Here is a 25,464-nt window from a genome sequence, read left to right as displayed (position 1 = left end):
AACCCAGAAAGGATTAAAGGATAACGTTGTTATATACACAGACCTGATCACCATATGTTTGTTCAGTGCCGTAACTAGACATTGTGGTGCCCTGGGCGAGACTGGGCACCGGCGCCCCCCATCTAAGTGGGAGTGGCATTTGACAAGTGGGTGTGGCCAACTTAATATGGGTGTGGCTAGCACTTTACTGAAAGAATTTGTATATATTATAATATAATGCAATTTGCTGTAAGCACAAATTTCCTGTCTATGTTGTATCAAATAATGATGACATGCTCACATCAAGCAGCATTTAATTTATATCTCACTGTAACAACCGGATGTTTTAGCAAATAATCAAAAACACAATAATCACAAAACACAAATAGGCACTTTTCATGATGAACCCAAGCAGATGTCAATATAACGGAAGGAGACATACTATTAGGGGCGAGAGCAGGACTTTGATGTAGAGGTTTTCCAAGTTTGTTCTTCACCAAAATATTCATGTTTATGTTTGTACATAGCCTACAAATACTACATACAGTACACATTATAAAGTGCTCCATATAATTCCCACTAAATATATAGACAAAACTGCTGGTATAGAAAGTTGGTGTATACTGGACATAATATATTTAAATGTACTTTTGTGTGGAGAATAAACCTGATGGTAAACAAGAGCGATGTTATAAAGAAGGTGGTATAAAGAGTACTGTATGTATGAGCTGCACTGGCAAAGCTTAGATATAAAAAGTAATAGAAGTGGCTGCTACAAATGGCAGGACATTAGGGTCTCTTCATATTATAATCAACAGGTATCACACCTGCATATAAAACATGTCCAAACTGACACTCTGCCAGGATACTTGGCCCAAGTGGGCGCAGCCGCCCGATACCTGACTCCGTGCCCAGAGGAATCGCCGCTCTAATTCAGATCCCCTACAAGCAACAATCCATTCCCGGCAATGATGCGTTCCAACAACAGGAAGTTCGGCATTTGGAACGCATTTGCGTTCCAAATGCCGAACTTCCTGTTGTTGGAACGCACATGCGTTCCACTGCATTGCCGGGAATGGATTGTTGCTTGTAGGGGATCTGAATTAGAGCGGCGATTCCTCTGGGCACGGAGTCAGGTATCGGGCGGCTGCGCCCACTTGGGCTTGCGCCCGGGGCGGTCGCACCGCCCGCACCGCCGTCGTTACGGCTCTGTGTTTGTTGCTACACTTACTGTGAGGAGCTCTTGTAAACAATTTGATAAGAAATATAAAGTCAACGTGGAGAACAAGATGGGTCATTCTTAGATGTATTTTAGTAGACTGGCACATATTTGTGTCTATCCATTGGCACACTGGCCAACCAGGTATGAAAGTGGGGTCAGCTGAGCACAGTATGCCTAGAGTTTCCCACTCATTTTAACAAGTGTCTGGGAGCAGGGTTGTCTTAGCAGCATTATAGGACCCCAGGCAAAGCAGTGCAGTGGGGCCCTACCTACACAACCACTCACCGGAATAAAAATGTAAATTATCGATAAAATTAAGCTTTTATTTATTGCTATCTCCAACAAAATCAGTGTGTAAACATTGAAAAACATGCTGTACAGCAGAGATGGATCCACACAAACGTTTGGACAATATAACATAAGCCTTGAAGTTGAAAAACAAGAAACTCAACATAAAAATGGTTAATGGTTAAAAAAAATTTGGTAAATCATACAGACGGAGATGGCACAGTACGAAATTACTATGAACACAAACATTTATGAAATTTCTTTGCACAGAATGGCTTTATAATTGACCTGGTCAATGGTCGTCAGGTGGTCATTTTCCATACACAAGTGAAAATCAGTTCAAACTTTGCTGCCCCATTGTGCAGAGGTGATTTTGTATCAGTTTCAGTCTTGAAAATGAACGTTTCTCCTGCACAGTTGGTTATCGTCATGCGCATGAACATTGAGTGCAATTTCCGGAATAATATACTAAAAAGTTGGCAAACCTATAGGGCACCTATGCTCGTTGGGTCCTCGGACAACTGCTCAGCGTACTCATGCACTAAGACAGCCCTGTGTGGGAGCTCTAACCAACCCACTAACCAACCCACTTATACTCTTAGGCAACACCAGACTTTCTGGCAAATTCCAGATTTGCTGGATTGCTAGTCCAGACTTGAACGCAACTAGTTTTGATGAATCTAATGCAAGTTAGACCATACATTTGTTTCGTAGTAAACAAACCCCATGTGATTACTGCTCATCTATTTAGAAAGACAAAATATTGAGTTAATCAATGATATTTCAGAATGATACTTATGCTTTGACTGGGCTGAGCTGTAGGAATTTACATATCAACTCCAGTTTCACCGATACCAAGATTTAAAGTCCTGCAATAGTGCAACGTGCTTGAAAATGTGAATAACACTTTCTGAGCAGTTAATGACTGAAATGGATGTAATCATTACTGGGCTCACGGGAAGCTCTTCTTGCCTCAATACAAAGATATGCGCTGTCTGCCAAAAGAAGGATTTCTGGCCAGCTACGAAATTATCTAAGCCGTCGGCTTCCTCCTGTTTGTAAGAAATTAGAGCAGATAAATTGCACAGTATATGCAGTGTACCACAACACAGGAGCATGCGTATTATGAGAGAAACAATCTTCACCTTGACATAGTGACAATATTAAAAGGGAATGTCACCCTACAAAGGAAGGAAGCGTATAGAATGGCTGCTTCTTACACTTCCTGCCATCCAATCTATCCTAAATGTATCTTTCAGTTAGTGCTGAAGAAACTACATTCACCCATTAAACTTGTAGTCCCTGAATGCATGTAAGCTGGTGTTTAGATGTGCTAGTTGTATTGTGTGCACAACCTGATAGAGAACGGGTGTGGATTTACCTTGGCACAGCTGGGGCATGTCTGAGTCATGATGTCTGTAATTGGAACAGGAAGTGGCTTTTAAGTCATCTTTCTTTATTACAGGAAACCCTGGCATCAAAACGGGAAAACTATGTTTAACGAGATAGTCCAGATCCAGACAAACATATAAAATATTTGCAGTGTTCTATAAGTAGGTATTAGTGTTGTTGTTACCTCATGAATCAGACGGTGACCTGTTCATACTGTAACTTCTATGTATGGATGACATCAAGTCATTAGTTGTATAAAGAACATACCATTCTCTTTACTCTGAAACTGATTTACACAAATTGTTTTCATCATCCGTAAAAACAACTGACACGACAGTCAAATGCAGTCACTATTATTTATATCAAATATTCTTTATAGGAATCCCTGATTATGGGCTGCAATGAATGGGGGATATTTAATCATAGAACAAAGAGACCAGACATGCAAGTCATATTGGTAATGTAAAGCATTCTAGATTGGAAACTCTGTATATAAGTTCCAGATTTGATTGCACCTATAGTGCTCTCAGGTATCCTGGATTTCCCATGGTGAATAAGCGGGAAAGGAACAATAATCCTCTAAAAGGAAGCTGTGACTGGATCACTCATAAATAACTTGTGGTACCAATTTATTGAAGGGAAATAGCGCAGGGCGCTGATTTATATAAATTGCCAATGCACTTATTTTTAATATTGTATATATTTTGAGATAGGAAATCGTTATTTCTGAGACCAGGGTAGAAACTCGTTTTTCCTGTTTTAACCTTACTAAAGGATATGCCTTATTTCTGATGTATATATCTGATACAATGAGCCTTTGTTTGCAAAGTCTTTTTTGTATTGGGATGTGTTTTGTATGAAAGTGTCATTTTCTGGGACTTGTAAGGTTGCTAGTGGAAACCTCCAATTAGGCATATGATGAAGTCTCATGCCTGCTTCTACCAAAGGCCCAGCAGGGGGTCGTTACTGTGTGGCCTTTTGCCCAGAGTGAATTTCATAGATAAGTGTAAATTTTGTTAGCCTTGAAATGCATGTAAATCTATGTTTTGGGAAGCAGGGTACATCCTGATTCTAAAAACAGACTATTTCTGAACTGTATAAAAAGGCATCAGCTTGTATTTGAAACTTGTTCTTCTGAATTTCCTCTGACCTGATCACACTGGTACCTTCAACCAGGGTGAGAGCAAATAAACATCTTGCTTCAAGACCTGCTTGAAAACATCTTCAATATTGCTGTATTCCTGTGACCTGCAGATTAGACCAAAAATATAATTCGTTCTCCGGCTGTCTCTGAGGTTTGGACCCAAGCGTTTCCAGTACCACCGCTCTGCCTGCTACCCAGCAGCCCTGGTCAATGTGATAGGCCAGGGAGGGGGATCCATTCACCGCAACCCGGATCCATAGTAAGAGGTTCGGAGTTACTAGCCCAGGTACACCAGCAACGAGACACGCTAGCAGAAGAAACTCGGTTCTGGATGCCAGTATAGGAGTCCAGTGGTGGCAGCTCGTGTAAGCCCCTCCTACTGCGGCAAGAGGGTGCATTTGGGATAACGAAAGGGAATGGTGGCAAAGTAAGTAAGCAAGCCCAGCCGATTCCCAGCAACAACAGACAGGGTGGCATAGGCGATCCATCCTGTCACAGAAGCACAATTTGTTTATTATGGACTTGCCAAGCTTTACTCTTGTGTGTCCTGGTTTCAAAAATATGCTTGATGTAGCATTTTCAATTATTACTCAATGACAGTAGTGCTGACTGAGCTTCAACAGAACCATACATTATTTGCTGTATATCGGAATTCATGATCAAATTTTTTTCCTGATTGGAGCAGATAGAAAAATATTTTTCTGCCTCAGGTCTAAAATAGATATAATGAATAGAAAATGTTCCCATTTGATGAAAATGTCTGATTGATGAATCACTGTATGGTTGTAAATACTATGTGCTTCTCTAATTATGCTGAGCATCACATAATTATTTTGCAAGACTTTACATCATGTTTTTCCATGAATTTCCTTTATTGCATAATAACATCTGCATCTATTGCACATTTGCTTTATAGTCTGCGAATCCTGCATGCTAAATTCTAATTGTGGGGCCATACACCTGCACAGCAAAAATATGTTGTTAACCTAACTCGGGGAAAGTACAAGAATGTGGTTCACAGTGTTTCCTCTTTCAAAATTCCTGGTCTTGACCTGTTTTTTTCTCTGGAAAACCAGGTTAAACAAAACTAAGTGGAAACATTGGTTGTGCATGAAACAACAGGACAACTCCATGTTTATCGTAACAAGTGATTATGTTGTTGTCACTCATCGGACCCTCTGGCTTGTCTACTGAGGTCTGACGTGCTTACCTGGCCTCCTCCACCTGGCCAGCTGATGCACTATGTCTTCTACGATGGCGGGTGTCACCATAGATTCTGGTCTGTGCATGCGCAGACACGTTTTATTATGTCTGGAATTCAGTCATAGGCTGATTAGATATCACTCCTCCTCATTACACCTATTTAAGGCACCTGGACAGGACAGAGAGTGCCAGATCTACATGTCCTGTAACCTGACCAGTTGCTGGATGGTTTTGCTCCTTGGTATACTGCTATCCTTGTGTCTCAGCATCCTCGTATTCTGCAATTCCGGAATCCTGTAACTGAATCTCTTCTACTGATCCTGGCATACAGCATCACATGCTTTTGAGCTAATCCTGCTATCCTGTATTTGAATCTCTTTAACTGTTCTTGGTATCCAACATTATATACCTCTGAGTACCATTCAGCAGCCAGCTTCACTTCACTTTTTGGCGAATCATCCTTTCCTGTCGTTCTTGCTTGGTATCCATTTGTAGAACCGCGACCTCCTTGCAGAGGTCCATGGCGAACATCTTCACCTCGTTTGAATCTACCAAACACGGGAGGGTTCCCAGCCCACAGAATAGGTTATCACACCCTGGTTATAGCTGTCATCGAAACAGAGCAATGGGTGGCCAGTTGGAAGGGCACGGCATACGTGACCCATTGAATATAGTTATTTGTCACAGAATCCTGACCCTTTGGGGGGCACTTGATTGCATGATACACCCCTTCCCTTAATGAACAAATGTAAATTTAAATAAAAGGCTGTGTCCATATTCTCTCACTGCTTATACCCCATTCATACTGCACCAAAATCCCGGGTTTTTGCCGGGGCGAGCTCAAACGACCCGGGTCTTGGTGCAGTATGAATGGTACAAATCAAAAATCCCGGGTCTAAAAACCCAGGTCTTCAACCCGGGATTTATCGAGGGGTAATTCCCGGGTCGGGTCCGGGTTGCCTGCACTATGAATGGTGCAACCCGAGTTTTTCAACCTGGGTTGCACAGAAAACAAGCTGATTGGCTGTCTGCCTGTCTCTGGAGGATTTGGAATTAGGCATTTCTCATTCATTTTATGCTTGCCAAAAAGGGGCCATTAATTTTCCATCTAGAAGTCTAGTCTTTTGGGGTAATCATTGAAATATGCAATGCCTAGCTTTAAAAGCTCCTACAACCTTCCCTTAAATATATGTTTCCCAGTCTCTTTATGCCTTTCAGAAAGCCCTCCTAGACTAGTACGACTAAATATATAAGCCAATTGGAGGTATCTTTTATTCATTATTGTATTATTGTATTATTATATTGTGTATCACCATTTTTCAGCCAATGAAAACTGCTCTGGTGATGACTCCCACAAATTGCCAGGTCACAGACTTGTGCAGTATGAATGGGGTCAACCCGGGAAATTCCCGGGTCCGAGGTGCAGTATGAATGGTGTTTCTGAGCTGGGACGCTCCGAGCCCCGGCAAAAACCCGGCTTAAAAAACCCGGGATATTGCCGGGGCGGCAGTGTGCAAGCGGTATTAGTTATCGTCTCTTTATTATGAGAATGTTTGGGATGGAGGGACAGATGGTTTTCCTGTCTAAGGTCATGTAGACTATGTATACCAGTGCTTCAAGCATATTGGTCATCAAGTGCCTCTGTGATGTAATTAGTTTTGATTCTCATAAATATTAGCTCACCCAAAAAAATCACTGCATCTATTTGTTTTAGATGAGAGATACTATTTAAGCATTGTTCACATTGTCAACTTCACTAAAGCTATAAAACATGCTAAACATTTGTTCTAGAAATTTTTATTACTTCCTACTCATCACTGAAAACAAATAAGCTGTATTCAGTAAAACACATTTGGCTAAATTAATCTACAAACAGAATATTATTTTGCTGCAAATATGCAGAGATATACAAAAGACATATTTATACAAGTACTTTTCAGTGTCTCTAGAATGTAGATAAAGTGAGAGATTATGGGGTATATTTACTAAACTGCAGGTGTGAACAAGTTGACATGTTGCCTATAGCAACCAATCAGAATTTAGCTGTCATTTTGTAGTATCTACTAAATAAATGATAACTAGAATCTGATTGGTTGCTATAGGCAACATCTCCACTTTTTCGAACTCGCAGTTTAGTAAATATACGCCTATGTCTATATACAAACAAAGGGAGATAAATTAGTTCAATGTTCCTTTTTTAGCACACATAAGGGGAAATTCAATTGGCCGTGCCACTGCCGAAAGTAACGCAGCCTGCGCACTATTACTGTTACTACGGTAATAGTGCGCTCTATTACTATTAGTGCTTTAATTTTTAACGCTAATCTTTCCTCGCGGCTCCCTGAAAAATCAGGGTTAACATTACTGTATTTACGGTAATAGAGCGCAGGCCACGTTACTTTCGGCAGTAATGCGCCCAATTGAAACCCCCCCATACCATTAGTTACTCAAATCACTGCCAAACAAAAAGTAATTTTGAATTACTTATAGTTAGTACATAAATGTTGTACATATGGAATACTTAAGGAAATTCTGAAATGTACCTAGATGTGACCATAAAAATGTAAATGCATGGCCAGCGCCACACTAGGCTCTGGGGGGGGGGGGGGGGGGCGTGTCACTCTGGCCGGGTGCCCACACTAACAATGTCCCTGAATGAGACATTGTTAGTTAGGTGGTCAGGGTGGTGTGATCACCTGCTATTTCCTAATGCCGCTGTCCTTACCTATAAAGAAAGGCAGTGCTGACTCTTCCGCAACCTTCAGGCGCTGGGCTCCTGGCAGCATTGTGACGTCCAGACTGCTGGAGAAAATGAGGGGGAAGAGAGGGCAACAGAAAATGTGGAGATCAAGTGTTATCCAAGGAAAAAATGTAATAATACCCATGTACATTTATATTGACTGTATTTACAATGGAATGTTTCTCTTCTTTTGTGAAATGGACAGCATTACATTATTGATGTCTGAATGTCTTCAATAAAAATGTTTTGAAAAAAAAAAAAAAGAAAATGTGGAGAGAGGGGGCTGGAGAAAATGGGAGGGGGCAGGTTACTATTAATTTAAAGGAACTTAAGGTTTGAGCAACCATTTATTTTATAAGTATTTGCACACTATTTGGCTCTCCCCTGTCGCTGTCCATTAGAATAATTAATTTAAAGCTGCAGAATACGTTAACATATAAACAAATGTAATCTAAATGACATACATAGAGCACTAAGCTATTTATTTATTAAAACTTTGTGGGCAAGAGGGCATAGGAGAAAAAAATTGTTTGGCAGGTGGGCATGTTTGAGAAAAGCTGGTGAGTAGGGGGGCCATGTTTGAGAAAAGCTGGTGAGTAGGGGGGCCATTTGAGAGAAAAGCTGGTGGGGAGAGGGGCATGTGTGACAAAAGCTGATGGGCAGAGAAACGTGTGAAAAAGCTGGCTAGGGCAGGGGTGCATATGAAAGAAAAGCTAGTGGGCAGAAAAGTTGGTGGAATGGAAGTGGCACGTGTGACAAGAGCTGATGGGTATGGGTGGCATGTGTAAGAAAAGCTGGTGGGCAGGGGGCATGTGTAAGAAAAGCTGGTGGGCAGGGGACATGTGTAAGAAAAGCTGGTGGGCAGGTGGCATGCTATGGTGGACAGCAGGAGACATGTCAGTGTGTAACAGGTGAGTGAGGTCAAGTTTTTTTTTACTTTGTTCTGAAATCTAACATTCGAAGCCTCCCCTCTAGATATCCTGTGTTTGCTCCTGGGCAGCAGTGAAGCCTGGACGGCATTCTGCGTCAGACATCAGTACATCTGGACATCAGTGCGTTTGGATTGCAGCATTACCAGCCAGCCAGGAGGAGGTAAGAGTTACTATTTTTATTTTACAAATGTCAAGTGTGTAAGGGGCGGTAGGCTGAAGCTTTGCCTAGGGCACCGAGAAGCCTTGCACTGCCCCTGTACATATGTAACACATTTCATTTTGATAAATGACAGTTTGGCGCTTCTCAAACTGCGTATGATTGTTGGATCATTCCACACTATCAATATCTACCTAATGGTAAAACTACTGAAGTGTGACAGTCAGAAGTGAACTGCAAGATCAAAGCACCCGGTGACGGATGCTCAATCGCTCTGTTCATATAAACAAATGGTCTTCCATCTGTACGTGTGTCATTTATAAACACACACTTCTTGTATGATCCCTAAGCACATACATTATTATAACACATTTTTATTCCATTTTACACTTTCCTGGAAGTTAATTTTTCCCCATTATCTTCTCAATCCTTCATACATGTAATGGGCACACTTCCATGAATTTCCACAACATTTTGCACCTTTAAATGTATCCAAATACAGAATGTTGTACTGTCGGAGTACTGTACCAGGGTTGTTTTTTGCTGTAGTGTACTACTGAAAGTGTCCAGTATATTATTAATGATGAATGAAGGAAAAGTTACAACATAATGTGTCCAAAGAATATATTGGCTCAATATTTCCAAGATTAACTAAAATGAATTGTGTAGGATCCCATGTTTTTTAATTTCCATAAAAGCCACACAAATCTTAATTCAGAGCCCTTCATTTTTTTACTGATCAAAAAACGCCAAAACAACAAAAAACAGAAACTGTTCTTCTTGTTCGTGATCATTTTTTCTCTCTAAAGCCTTCTAGTCCCAATTATTATGATCATATATATGCATATGAATATACATTTTAGGAAAATAATTCCACATTATGCTAAACATACTAGGACACATGTGAGCCCTTTCCAAATGACAAACATGATTGTAAGAAGTTCCTTCTAATCCACCTTTAACGCTTGTGTAAACAAAAGGCACATACACTGATTCTGTTCCATAGATGGGGTGGTAGGACAGAAGAGGAGTTTTGCCGATAGATATTAAAACTGTGACACCTATGGGAGGTGAAATTTGTTGAAGTCTTGCCCTCCACCCTCATACTTCCTTTTAGGTTAAATAAAGTAAACCATAGACATTTGGGAGCTCTGCAAAGGAAGCAGAGGTTCTAATCCACAAGCATGACAAAGGTTTAACCAATTTCTCAATGAACAATAATAACTTAACTAATTAACTAATTTCAGCACTCAGAGAACGTGGGTAAAGCTGGTAAAACCCCAAAATTAATTTTAGGTTTTGGAATAAAGTATGACTATTTTAAGTATAATTATGACTTAGAAACAAATCCTTGTATAAAAAAAATATATAGATTAAACAGATTAAAAACAGTTATTGAGAAACATGTACCCAGATCGTTCATAATAATAAAATTCAGACAACTTTAACCCCACTTTTGTGAATTATGACATTAGTCTATTATTTCCCATCAAGTTTATATACCTGTCAATATACTTGGTCATGGCCATAAAGCCTGTGATTTTATCTCAGTGCAGATAACACTGTATTTTCCTTCCCCTGCTATAAATATTTCCCTGTGTACCTGTAGAGCAGTACTATGCGTGTCATGGACATTACCTCGGAGATCCTATGCAGTGAGCAGCAGAAGGCAGGGCTTGGTGTCACCTGAAGCCCAGCTCTGCCCTCCTACATGAAGTTTAGAACCAGGAAATGCACCTCCCACCTCTCCTTCTGCTTTCACATCCAGCTTCTGCATTTTCTGTTTATTGTCAACGTTTTCAGTGACTTGTTAAATGTGTTTTTCCCACTGCTCTGCATTTCAATGTGGTGTCATGGTCTGCAGTTTCTGCAGTATGACTGCTAAGAGAGGCACCTAGGACACAGCCTCCCCACATCTATGACCGGCTTTCCACTCGTCCGGCTTGGAGATCACTTACCTCTCATAGAGCAGGTAAGATCAGCTATCTGGGCCTCACATCACCCGACAAGGACTGTAAGTCAATTCTGTATTTTCACTTGTCATGTTATTATATATGAGACAACAAGTACACTGGGTAGAATTTAAGTGCTGACAACTTCATAAATAGCCACAAGTGCGTTCGCCTTATCACATGAGATTTGCTTTTGAAAAAATAATTTTCATAGTATAGTGAGATCATGCAGAGGATCGGTATTATTATAATACATCTACAGATCGCTTGCTTTTTTATATATGGCTATTAAAACTGGCTAAATTCTCTTAATTGCTTGTTTGCTGTAACGTTAACCTGGGATAGTAGGCATTAGGAGAGGGTTAAGAGATTATGCAATCTACCTGCTGATAAGTAGAGCAGTGTTGAATAGCAATGTCCTACCTTGGTGTAAGGATGAAAATATGACAGCAAAATCAATCAAATTAAACTTGATTTTCATGTACTAATCAGCAACTTTGACCATAGAAGATTTTTTTAAAATAATAATTAATTATTATTATTATTATTATTATTATTATTATTTAAATGTTAGTGTTTATTGTTTGTTAAGAGATCAGACATTGTAATTCTGAAACAAGCAAGATAACAGACACAATCATTAAGTGTCTTCTCAAGCAGTCAATTTATCCAAACATGTTATATAGCTGAAGACAAATATGCTAAAATAAATGTATTTGAAACCTCAAACATAGAGCCTGAATCATCAAGGAACATAAATGCCAATACGTGCCATATTTTGCGTAAAACATGCCCAGAACCGGAGTATGCGCCAGTGAACACAGTAACTTTCAATTCATTTTTGGGCACATAGTACCCTTAGTGCAGCCAATGATTTCAGGGGCGGAGCGGGTTGGGAATGGTAAATGCACATAATCAATGTACAGTTATGGCGTGACAAGCTCGAGCGCATGCAGCAGTGTCCGATTCAAGCATTGGTCATTTCTAAGAATGGTATCACTTGAACCAGCTACAGGTCTGGTGTAAGTGCTGATTACTAGTGATGATGGCTTTGTAAACATGCTATAACATGTGTTTGCAATCAGGAGCAACTGTAACAATTTATTTTATGTAGAGTAGACATTAATAACATTCTAATGAATGTATTTTAAGGAAAAAAATATTTTTTTATGTTTTGTCATTAATGACTATATTATTAACTGGTGACATTTATTGAATAGTTTTTTCTTCTGTTTGTTCTTTGGTGACTTTATATTCCACATGTAGGCCTAACCTGCAGTGTCTTGTCTGCTAGAGTAGAGCAGACCTAGACTCGTATTCATCAACAGACGTATCTTCAGATCTGCTTCTTGCTGAATACGGACATGTGTGTCCCTGATGTGCGTTTTTTTAAAACCCACATACATTACATTCGTTAGTTGTTTCATTGATGATGGAACCATGGTGTGTTATTGTTTAGTAATGACAAGACAGAGTTTAGCTAATGTCCAGTATGTTTATGTAGCATCCATTGGGAGCTCAAAGCATACAGACAGGACCCAGAGATAGGATAGAACACGTGGTCATCAGTTCTTCAAATGCTAACCACTGTAAAACCAAGCCTTTTGTGCCCACTCGCCCAGAAGGGGTTCTAAACATTAAAAATAGAAGTTTCAAAATATCCAATAATATTATGCACTTTCTTACACTAGATTTCAGTTTCAATATATATATATATATATATATATATATATATATTACTAGAAGATATAAGCAAAATAGGCGCTAGGTAACACTTAATTTAGTAGTACATAATTTCTTGTATATAGTGGGCAGTTACTTATCTTTACAACTCTTGCCTGCAAATGTCAGATCTAGAATTCAGGATAAAAGGAAAGAGAAGTGCCACGGATAGTGTAAAAACCTTTAACAAGATGGACTTATAGTAGTGCCAAGTGAACTCGTTCCAAAGTATAGAAAATAGTGGGTGTATATTTGATGATAAGTTTAATGTAAGCTTCCTTGACAATTTTTCCTAATCTCAGAGGTAGATCCCTAAGGAACTGCAATTCAGAAAAGAGGCAAAAAAGTGTAGTTTGCTCCAAACTATAAAGTCATACATTAAAAATCTCCACAATGCTCAGGCTGTTATTCAAAATGCAAATTTAATCTCAAAGATAAAAGAGCAATCAATTGTTATACATTAAAATCAAAACACAAAGGCGTATCTGTATTCCTCCAAAACCGCATAGATTTTTCCAAAGAAGAGCAAGTTCCCTGGCAGAAAACAAACGTCCCAATGCTGGTTCAAGTAGAGGATATCCACGGTCCTTGAGCGTCTGATTGCTATGCAGCCGGGATTGCTCGTTTAATGTCGACATTGTGGCTGTTGATAATCACAATGTCTACATTTTTACCATGTAGACATTGTGATTGTCAACAGTATGGATATGTAGGCATTTACCCTGTCAACATTTTTAGTGTTGACAGATTAAATGTTGATATTTCCAATGTGCGACCATACCTACCAGCTTTTAAAGATTTGCTTGTCTCTGAAAATGTCCCTGCTTTTTCGATAATGACCACATTTTAGTACAATACCTATATTTAATATATTGGATGCAGTTCTCGCACTCTAGTATTTATCTTGGCCTTTCTAAGTTATAATGTATTGAAATGCACACGTTACATTATAATTACGTGTAGTAAATATACCATGATGGCTACTGTAGTGCCCCAAGATTCAACTAGACCAGCGATAGGCAACCTGATAGAAGAAAGAGACTCCTATCTGTAATAATATATCAGCAGACATTGTAAACAAGTGTTGCAAGCTATAAAAAAAACAAATTTGACAGCAGAGAGGAGCTGTGGGCCACAGGTGATGGCTCGGCCGCCTGTTGTCCATAACTGGACTATTCTATCCCAGCAGAAAAGTACATTTAAAATGTTGACAGCTAAGTCCTAGCTGAATGTAAAAGACTTAGGGGTATATTTACTAAACTGCAGGTTTGAAAAAGTGGAGATGTTGCCTATAGTAACAAATCAGATTCTAGCTGTCATTTTGTAGAATGCACTAAATAAATGATAACTAGAATCTGATTGGTTGCTATAGGCAACATCTCCACTTTTTCAAACCCGCAGTTTAGTAAATATGCCCCTTGGTAGCTGAACTGTATCTCTGGCAATGGGAACATGCTTTTAGTTTACTCTGGAAAGTGTGTATGTGATTTGGAAAATCATGTGCTGTATTTAAAGTGTAAATAAACACAAAACATTTATTATTAATCTGAAAATATATAATAAATGGCTTACTGATGGCTTCTGAGTGCTTGTTTATTTCTATAAATGTCTATCCTGCCTTACTAATCATTAGAGCTTATTTTCCTACATGGCATTCAGATGCAAACTTTGCACTAAACCATAACTACCAATCAAACACGTTATCTAACTTGGACTGATAAAAGCTAATTGCTGATTGGTTGTTGTGATTCAGTGCACATTTTGCACCTGAACGCTAATGTTGGTAAACTAGCCTTTCAGTGTGTCAGCAATAGCAGTGCTCTCTTAGAGAGAAGTCATCATTACAGCTCCCCGTCATTCCGATGATGAAATGACAGCACTTAAAGTCTATAAAAGATACACATTAATTACGTTTTGACTTATGAGGCTCTGTCCATCGTTAAAAAAAATGAAATAAAGATATTGCTGTCCATGGTGCTTTACCAGTTTCTGTATTGAACCTCAAAACTTTCCCACAGCTTGTGCCCATATATCTTGTGCCCAGCATTGACCACAGGGGAGGGCTGGTAAATCTCAGCCCAGGGGAAAGACTTGACTGGGCAGCCTGTTAAGAACATTTTAAAAGAAAAAAAATGTAGTTGGTCCATTAACCCAGCCCAAGGTAGCCCACTATTGGTCCATCCGGAGGGCAGATGCCCCCTTGCTCCTGATTGACCACATACATTACATCCTAGAGTGCTGCATACATTACCTTGTGACAAGTTGTAATAGTGGTGGCAAGTATAGGGAAGCATAACTGCTGTCTTGTGACCTATTATATCTATTAGCAAGAATAAAGAAGCAGAGCCTCTGGTAACCATTTATATGCGGTGGTAAGTTAAGAGTAACTGATCCCATACATATACTGTATATGGTGACTGCTTTTATAAAGTATCTCTCCCATTAGTCTGTTATTATAAGCTGTTTCGTTCACATAACTCAAATCAATTGGAGTTTAGCACACTGCAGGATAGAAACTGAGCAGGTAATTGTCATTGCTTATTTATATGGCACCACAAATTCCGTAGTGCCTGACATGACATTAAGCATAATAGCAGGTACAAGGGTGCATAGAACAGAATAATAAATGCATGGATGCAATAAACACGACATATAGCATGGCATGCACAAAAATCAGCATCAGACATGTCAAAGGACATACAATTGAGCAGAATAATATATGCATGGATGCAATTAACAGAGCAAATCACATGGCATACAGAATTAATTCTGTATCAGACAAACAAAAACAAGGGACAAGCAATGTAAATGGATAGCAGACAGACACGAGCCATAAGGTAGAGGAGACCCTGCCTGTGAGAGCTTACATTCTAGAGGAGGGAGGGGGGACAGTAGCATCAAGTGGGACACATTAGTTTGGGATATGAACCAGTGTTGAGGCACATGGTAAGCACTAGAGTAGAGGTACATGATAGAGGAGCAGTAAGGCACTAAGCATGAGGTCCATGATGGCATGGTAGCAAGGGGATCTGAGGCAGTTGGTGTAAGTTTAAGGTATGAGGGGGTGCAGAGATGGAAGAGGAACCAGAGGTTGGTCGTATGAGGGTCTTCATGGAGTGGGATCATTAATGGAGCAGAGGCTGAGGTGGTAAAAAGGCCTAGATGGTGGGAAAACCATTATAAGATAGGCAAAGAGTAATGAGTAAATAAAGTAATAAGGGGCTTTGCTGTGGAGGCAATGTTCAAGTTAGGTTGATGAAATAGGTAGCTAATGATGTGGAGTAGGTCAGCTGAGGTCAGGTATGAAAGGCACAGAATGGTGAGGAGAGTCCTGTGCAGTTTATAGGCTCCGAGCTGGTGGTCAGTCTTTCATGAGTATGGAGGGCAGTGAGGCGAGGAGCAGGGCCATCTTTTCCATTGGGCACGATGGGCAGCTGCCCGGGGGCACCACGGGCAAGGGGGCCCCGTAGGCACGGCTCTTAATGAGAATAAATAATCCTGCAAAATAAAAAAACCTGCAAAAAAAACCTTCAAGGGTCACTGAGCTAGTACATCTATCTATCTCTGTATACATCTATATGTCTATATCTAGGGGCCCCGTTGCACTGCTTTGCCCGGGGGCCCATAATGTTGTTAAGATGGTCCTGGCGAGGAGGTAGGCATGCTGACCTAGTATGGGAAGGCCTCATAAATACTGGGTTGCAGAACAGAGGTCAGCAGGCAGCTTGAAAGCCTCAAGTTTTAGGCCACAGAAGTTCTGGGCCACTGACATAGGGCTAAAGGAAGGTAGCAGGCCTTAATTTTACCAAAGCAATGTGTGGAGCTCTGCAGTCGGGGAAGGCTCAGTAGAAGTCTCTGGAGCACTGAGCTGCTGCTGATGGTCTGGAGGCAGTCTTTGGGTCACCAGGGCCGTAGGTAGGCAAAAGGTGCATGGTGTAGGAGTGTTGAACCACCTACGGAGGTTTGGTGGCAGGCTTATCGAGGCAATGGATGAGTCAGTGAGCTGCCAGCACTGTTGGGGGTACAGCGGGTTGACAGTAAGCAGGTCAGTGGTGAGTCGCAGGCAGTGCTGAAGAACAAGACATCATGACAGAGCATGGGCCAGGATGTTTGGAGGGCATTGCAGGCTGCAGGTCTCTGGGCTGGTCTGGAGGGCGTGCAAAGCGACATTAGAAAGTCCACACCAACCAAGGTAATGTCAAGGCCACCCTTGTGATGTTTCAGAAGCAGAATTTCCGGTGTCTGGTGCTCGATGGAAGTGGATTGTGAGGATGAGAATAGGAGCTCACTGAACAAGCGACCATCCTAGGTGGTTTCTCTCACTTCTCCTCAACAAAGTGTGATAGCTAATTGTAGACACTACCGAAGAATCTCCTGTATCACTTCTCATGATTGCAAGCTACACAGGCAGGAGAAACATTTATCTTGAGGAGGGGGGCCGTCCAGCTTGTCACTTGAGGACTATGGAGGTTGTGGTCTACTGTGGGCAAGATCTGCACTTCATAAGTCATAATCCTGACAATCGGAGAAGAAACAAATGCATAGGAACTGAAAACTTGGAGGACAAATGAGGATGTGTTTTATGTTGTGCTGTTGCTGTACCACGTAACTGGGTGGCAATAGGAAGCATCTTCAATGGCAGCTGTTGCTTACCGCATTGCAAAATATTACATATATAATTGAACTGTTATTGCTGAGAATAGCATCTAATGCAGTCAATAAGTTAATAACCTCGTCTCATTTTTGTAACTATCTTGGTATTACCAGTTTTAATGTAAAGGGTCAATAACACAAACAAATACCTTATTTACCTAACCATCAAAAAAACACCAGGGCTTCTCAACGTATTTGTATCCTATGAACCCTTACTATGCTAAATGTTTGCCATGTATGCCCTATGTGTATAAATGTATTCCTAAGCAATGGATATCAAAAAAAATTTCTGAGGGCCCTCAAACATGATACAAAAAAAATCACATTCCTTCCAGTTTGAGTACTAAAAGGTGTCAATTCTGCACTTAAAACACAAAATATTAACCTCAGAACATAATTTTTATATTTGCTTGCAATCATTTCACCTCATGGAATTGGATATTTTTAAAGGTTCCCCCCTTATTCTCCTCCATGTCTTTTCCAGCCCTCTTTGGGTGTCAATTGACATTTGTGAAAGGAGACAAACAGGTATAAAAGAGCAAAGGTAGGGGGAAAAAAACCTATTTGTGATTCATAAGTTGCAGCCAAAGTCTGTAGGGAAGACTTCCACGGCCTTTGCTTTTTTCCCTCTGTGGCAGACTAAGGGATGCATGGTAGCCAACTACTACAAATTGTGAGAGTATCTCCTGTGCATAGTCCTCTTTTTAGGTTATTCCACAGGTTTTCAATGGGACTGAGGTCTGGGTTCTAACTGCACCATTCCAAGACTTTGACCATCCTGATTTGAAGGTATTCCATTGTTGACTTGAATTAGTACTTTGGATCATTATCATGTTGGAAGGCGAAGGTTTTGTGTTAAAATATCTTTAAAGTTGAGGCTATTCATTATGTCCTCTTTACCCCAGTCCCAGCTGAAGAGAATCTTGGATGTTTTTTTTGAGAGAAATAGCTTCTGTTTTGCCACCATACCAAATAGCCCAGACATGTGCAGGAGAATATTGTCACATGCAAGGAATGACATAACATATAAGAATCTATTATAAGCAATGAGCTTTTGCAGCTGTGATAAAAACACTATATACTGTATATTACTGCTTCTGAAGCTAGAAAAAAGCTAGCATGAAAAGTGTCCATGTGCAACTACCCTTCCCTTATGGAGTATGAATGGTGATGATGATGAGTGATTCATGAAACCTTTAGTTTTTTTGTGTGGGTGGGTCTAAAATGTTTTGTTTTTGTTTTGTTTTTTGTTTGTTATTTACATACCCCATGTTTTTCTTTCTCTGGCAGCTGCACAGTAATACATTTAGGTATGTAACATTTCTTTACAATGTTGAAGATAGTGACAGGGCCCAATCCCATCTAATGAATAATGTTCTTAAACCATACCAGTTTGCATGCCAGCATTGTGGCGCTACATGCAGGACCTCTTCTCAGCTCTCCCTCCATGCCCCCCCTCCCTTTGCCCCCTGTCTAAATATTATCAGTGCCTGCAGTGTGTTAATGCACCTTGCAGATACTGGATGCCTGTTGTGACATGAATAGGACACATAACACCACACTGACATACACTTCACACAAAACTCCCTCTGGACATGAGGCCTGCTGTCTCCTGTTTGTTGGTCTTGTTGCAGTAGATATTACCTCACTGTAGGCACTGATAACTTTAAGGGGCCTATTTATCATTGGTGGCTAGTGAGTGGCAGTAAGTATCGTTTTGTTTTGCTGCTTATCGCAGTAATACAAAGTGTACTGCCGCTTGTATTTACCATGCCAGGGATCATTGGCGAGCCCTGGCGTAAGCTCCTTCTCAAATGAACTAAAAACTCTTTCACTAATGGAAGATGTGACCCCTGTGTGGCTATTGCGCTAGCATGGCGTCTTCTCCTGCAGCAATGTATGGACCCCATTGAGAAGGTAAACTAACACCATCAGCCAATCTGTTTCTCCAAACGTGACTGTTCAATGTAATTTCATCTGTTATATATTTTTTTTACTATTTCAGCAAGTTTCAGCAAGTAATATGTAAAGAGGTTATTATATTGCTTTCAGTGTTTATGCACCTTTTTTACGATATTTTCTAATTAAAAATATACGTTGTCTGTTAATTTCACATACAAATATCAACCTGCTACCAATGGATCAGACTATACCCTTGCAGTGTTTAAAGAGGGAATTTATTTCTTTTTTAAAATGTATATAAAAGGTACATCAGAATAAAAGCACCCACACTATTTTGATAAATACATTTTAGTTCAGCAGAATAGTATATATACAGTTGTAACAAAGAGACTTACTTGTCACAATACTCTTTTTACCTATCCCACTACAGTGGGATAGGTGAAAACCCAAGGAGTCTGCAATAACAGGCTGCAGACAGAGTTAAATTCCCTCTGGGTTTCTCTTACAGCACACAGATGCACCACATGGATATAATTGGTTTGTAGTGCTTGGGTGGAGGCTTTAAAACTGTCTTGTGGGAAGGGCAACTGATGCCAGCTAGTTGGCCGCTGATTAGGCAAGTGGACTGTGTCTAGCTAGAGTGTGGGTCGCCAGGTGTCCTTCCGACAAACGTCCGCTGTGCTATTGGTGACGTGAACAATAAAATGCACTGTTTTTCCAGCAAGAAGTTGTTTGTGTCTGTCATCTGCTGGTTGTCAGTATCACTCAGGATATATTTAAATAGAGTTGAAGGTGCTCATTCAGGCTTGGATTTGGAAAATTTGTAAGTTTCATGAAAACAACATTTAAAACCTCTGCATTCTGGATATGACTATCACTGTGGGATTTTTTTATATTGTGGTTGCAAATCAAGGATCTTCAGCTTCATATACATCCCTTTTCTGTATCGGATGTTGGCTTAGTCCGGATATAATTGCTATAAATATGGTGGGGAAGTCCCTTTATACTGACTTGCGGATCCTGATAGTTGAGCATTCATAGGGAGGATATAACGTGTAAGAGGTTAAGCACGTGAAGAACACTTCCCATTTGTTGCTTAGACAGTTGGATACAGAGAAATGTAGACATAGTTACTCTGCATGGTAAACTTTTTGGAAAATATTTTTATGTGTATATAATAATTTGAATGTGAACTACTATTGTCATTGATTTACCAAGGAAAAATGTTATATGTAAACAGTAGCTAATATAACAATATCATAACCAGGCCAATTTCCATATTTTGGCATGTTTCCATTTCACTGGAAATAAAAAGTATATTTAATGATGTTTTTTTTTTTTTATGGTGGACATATAGGAGAGTCACCTGCTAGTATATATTAATAAATATGGTTTACATAATTTGATTACAGTATGCGAGATAAAAGGTGCATAAATAAAAATACAAATAATGTTTTAAAATAACTAATGCTACTGTCTAAATATACCCCAAAATGTTCTTCCTGTTTCTGTCCATTACACTGACACCAACTTTGGGTGCTTTTATTCGAGATATGATAACATTACACAGTCTACAAAGAAAGGTAGCAATATGTCTCACTCTTATGCATGACATGACTGTATATAGGGCTCTACCTTTACAGAATATAGATAACTGAACCTAAAATGACTCAATATAAAATAGTAGACACCCATAAATATTAAAACATTTATATTTTGAACATTTGGAACGACTGTTTGAACAGTTTTATTGGAAATTTATGTAAAAAAATGCATATAATTTTATGACATACGCAACTGAACAAATGCACTCAAATGTATTCCGTTACTTCTCCTGAACAAAAAAACAGTCCTGCATATGGGAATACCCCCTGCGTGAGTTACTTTTAGGGTACAATTATCTCATAGCTGAGCTGATTTTCTAGCACCATACTGTCACTACAGACACTGTGACGTGCCCGAACATTATGAACATGTTGGGTCTGATTTATTAAGGAAGTAAGGCAAAAAAATGAGCTGGCTGATTTTTCATGTAGGACACAAATACTTGATACATTTAAGTTTAAAGTTGATCTAGGACATGCTCTATCCCAACTATAAATCTGTCGCCACATTATAAATTTACCTCCCTCTCCAATGCAACATGCTTTTGGCAGAGTAAAAAGTTACAAATTTTTTTGCTTTACTTTCCTTAATGAATCAGTCCCTTTATGTTTACTTTTACTAGAAAAACTTTAAATTTTAAAAGAAAGAAATCTGTTTGTTTTTTGGATTCTGCTACTAATAGTCTGACAGCAAAAGCACAATGTTTTTCTCAAATATACTATTTAGTTCATAATGATATCTAACTCAGTCTGTGTATACTGTCTAGTACTATTAAATATATATGCAATGCATTAACAACAACCAGTAGCCACTAGTCTGTGTAAAGTCTATTTAAGATTGAAATTAAAAGAAATTGATTAGAAAACTATTGTAGCTGACTATTCTCTACAGAACTGCTTTACAATAATAGGATTCTACTGCTTTCCCATTACCCTGGTTCACTCTGAACGCTATTTTATGAGCAGAGCACTGCAGCTAACCTCCTCAATACACGCTGTTTGTTCTAAAATGGCACTTGAGGAAACGAAGGAGTACTATATATATATATATATATATATATATATATATATATATATATATATACATATACATACATACACACACAAAAGATGGCGATTGAAAACTCGCAAGAGTTTTGCAAAAAAAAATAATTCCCGGAAATGACGTTTAGCCTCGTTTTGAGATCGGAGTTTGGCAGGACGACTCGGTTTCACTCAGTTCCCCAACGTCAGATTTTGCATAATCCGACCGCTCACCTCTATGATATAATAATATGTGATATATTCCATTAGAGTAGTTCAGCCTATAATGCATATGACCTTCTCTCCCGGGTCTGCTTGTACCAGTAGTGTCAGTTTACTTTACTTTTATTTCAGGTTCATGTTCTGTCTAATGTCTTGACTGATAGAAGAATGAGAGCCCTGCCTATTCTAGATGGAGATGTGGTGTCTTGGCCCAGAGGATCATAGATACCACCTAATTGTATCAGACACTATTGTAGTGGTTATAGTAATCAAAGAAGAACTATCACGGGGTCCATTGAGATATCTCGATATTATCTACCAACACCATTGTGAGCAAGCTAGTTGAGGAGATTATTCATTTACCAGTTAACAATGTTGCCCCCTGGACAAAAAATGTGACTAAGTGCCATGCTGCCAAAGGATGATCAGACATTGCCATTGAGCCATTTCTAATTCAGTTATCTACTTTAGTAACCTCCTGTTTGAAGCCTGAGAAATGTCCTTTTTTGATAAGTAGATCTAACACCTAGTTTATGGCCTAGACATTCCTTTCTTTGCACGTTTGTTCATGAACTTGGTATGGTGGTGCCCACAGCTGGTATTACTATGTTGGTGCCCACAGCTCTACTGAACTCCTCAGAATAGTTCATTGGCATTCACTGGGAGACACTGCTACTAGAGTTGATGACGTTTGGGAGAGTTGTTTTTCTTTTTTACTTTAATCAGTGATTTAAGTTCAGACATTGATTTTAATTTTATAAGGACGTGTCTTGTGTTAATTGCTTGTGGCAGGTATGATTACTAGTGTATATTCTGGCATGCAATTTGTGTACACTGATAATTGGGAAGTGTTGACGTTCTTAACTTCTAGTACAATTTGCATGTCAGTGCAGCTGTTTGGTAGTGTGGGAATCCCCTTGAGCACCCTGGCAGTTGTTTAATGAATCTAAAATAAAAAACACATAAGAATGAAACTGATCCATATATACGACCAACAGTATCTGTTCTATAACTGTCCCTAATGCTATCTGCATATAGAGGAGTAGACAGCTGTGCCTGTGAAAATGTAGAGTAGAATACATTTATTTTCAGACATCAGCACTAGCAAATTTTTTAAAAAAAATATATATATACACATTGTATATATATATATATATATATATATATTTATATATATATATATATATATATAAATATATATACATACATACATACACACATACACACATACATACATATACACACAGACACATACCCACACATGAAGTTTGAAGTGTCTGGATGTTCTTTTTAAATCCTTTCGCCCTCCAAGCTACTCTTCACTCCATTAATACAGTTACATCTGCCCACCAAGAGCTGTATCTGAAACAAAATACCAAAAACACCAACACTATATTTTTTCTTATATGCTCTGTAATTGCCAAATCCAACTGGCACCCGAATAAAGCAATATGCAGGCAGTCAGAATGATCTTAAAAGACAGATTTTCTTCTGGGTCCCGGTATATCTAGGGCACAAAGTAGTCAATTGACTGCAGATCCACTTCTGTTTCTCTTTCTAAGGGGTAAATTTACCAAGCTGCGGGCTGGAAAAAAGTGGAGATGTTGCCTATAGCATCCGAACAGATTCTAGCTATCATTTATTTAGTACATTCTACAAAATGACAGCAAGCATCTGATTGGTTTCTATAGGCAACATCTTTTAAAACCTGCCGGAAACCCGCAGCTTGACAGATTTACCCTAATCAAATTAATCCCATCAACAAAATTTAACTTTAGGCTAGGAATAACAATGTTCCTTTCCTAGCATTGCAAGGGACACAGTACTATATATGTTTGGTGGCTACTCTATAATTCAAGCAATGTTTATTGAGGTAGGTTAGCAATTCTGCTCACTAAGAAGGACCATACTTCTCACTTTTGTTTTCCAGGACACCATATGATGATGTAGTTGTTCTATCCCATTGCCATCCTGGTATTCTAACCACCCACGTGGACATGAATCCACACCCCCGACGTATCCGTCTTAAGCCATGGCTGGTGGCACAGGTGGACAGTGGGAATTACCCAGGGCTACATTGGGAAGATCAGGATCGTAAGCTATTCCGCATCCCATGGCGTCATGCAACCCGACACATACCAACACAGGATGATGAGAACACCATATTTAAGGTGGGCACAACATTGAAAGGTAGTATCACCTTAAATACTTATCCTACTAAAGTATTGTATTAACATGTCCAAATATTACGGCAAAACACACATATTGTACATAGAGGTATTGTATTGTTTCATAAAGCACAGGTCAAATATTTCCATACAATATATTTTATAAAATATATTTATATTTTTATAAAACATATCACTATATTAAACATCTTGGCAACATAATGCCCTACTATGAAGAACTCATTCTGTTCCATTTAAATATTTCACATGACAGGACATAAATGTGCAGATTATCACTGCAGGCTTAGCATTCTATTTCCACATCTGTTTGTGACTGCTTCAAATTGTATTATATACAGTGGTCAACGTGGAAATTTAGAAGTGGCGGTATGGAAAATGTAAGTCAATGGAATTTGAAGGCATAGGAGAAGTGGCGGTATGACATACCACTGTCTAGCAGCCCACTTTGACCATTGATTTTTTTTTTTTTTTAAAGATTTTATTTTTGCAAGGGTCAACCAAAAGTAACATTCTGTATAGCACTGTGTTAAAAAAAAAAAAATCTGAAAAATACATATGCATTAAAACATACAGCGTCTTGTTAGAAAAGAGTATTAGTAAGGATGTTGACCCAATTTTTTCAAGAAAGCAACAATTTTAGAAAGAGAAATAAGACTGAGAAGAGTAAAGGGGTGGGGGGGAGTGGCGGTGTGGCAGGCCGCCTAAGAGTAAGAGGGAGGAAAGAATGTAGTGGAATATAGGAGAAGATAAAGAGAGAAGAGATGGGAGAGATGGAACAGGGAAGGGAAGAAAGGATCCAGATGGAGTGATGCTGTAGAATCACATGACAAAAGGGGTTTGGATTTGGAAGTATGAGGTCCACGGCGCCCAAACCTTAGTGAATGACTTAGAGGTATTACGGATAATGCATGTCATGTATTCCATCTGATAAACATACCAAATCCTACTGATAATCGCCTGTAGAGTTGGAGCATTGGGCTGCTTCCAGTCCGTAGCAATTTGGCATAGGGCAGCAGAGATTATGTGGCGAAACATTTTCATTTGATATTTAGTGGCCGATGGAATCCCGAGAGGGAGAAGGAAAAACCCGGGAGAAAACGGGATGTCAATCTGCAGTAGCTGTGAGGCGAAGTCCTGAAG

General features: G+C 39.4%; 1 protein-coding gene and 1 long non-coding RNA gene across 3 annotated transcripts in view; one reads left to right on the top strand and one right to left on the bottom strand.

Moving 5' to 3' along the window:
- Positions 1 to 1,515: 1,515 nt before the first annotated feature.
- Positions 1,516 to 10,731, bottom strand: LOC142152177 (uncharacterized). The gene is made up of 3 exons (XR_012691300.1): positions 10,561 to 10,731; positions 7,954 to 8,027; positions 1,516 to 2,541 (listed from the first exon to the last, which is right to left on the bottom strand). It is a non-coding gene; the product is annotated as an uncharacterized LOC142152177 (long non-coding RNA).
- A 51-nt stretch (positions 10,732 to 10,782) lies between these two features.
- The window catches only part of IRF5 (interferon regulatory factor 5), a 37,882-nt gene continuing 23,200 nt past the window's right edge, over positions 10,783 to 25,464 (top strand). The window contains exons 1-2 of one of the 2 annotated variants that reach the window (XM_075208531.1): positions 10,783 to 11,029; positions 24,066 to 24,306. In XM_075208531.1, coding sequence (XP_075064632.1) covers positions 24,133 to 24,306 — 174 coding nt within the window. In that variant the 5' untranslated portion in view covers positions 10,783 to 11,029; positions 24,066 to 24,132. Of the gene's footprint in view, positions 11,072 to 24,065; positions 24,307 to 25,464 lie in introns of both variants that reach the window. The other variant, XM_075208532.1, reaches the window with a different exon arrangement.

The sequence above is a fragment of the Mixophyes fleayi genome, chromosome 4, assembly GCF_038048845.1.
Source record: "Mixophyes fleayi isolate aMixFle1 chromosome 4, aMixFle1.hap1, whole genome shotgun sequence".
NCBI classification, from domain to species: Eukaryota; Metazoa; Chordata; class Amphibia; order Anura; family Limnodynastidae; genus Mixophyes; species Mixophyes fleayi.
The sequence above is the reverse complement of the archived record's forward strand: the minus strand, read 5'-3'. Positions and strand labels throughout refer to the sequence as shown.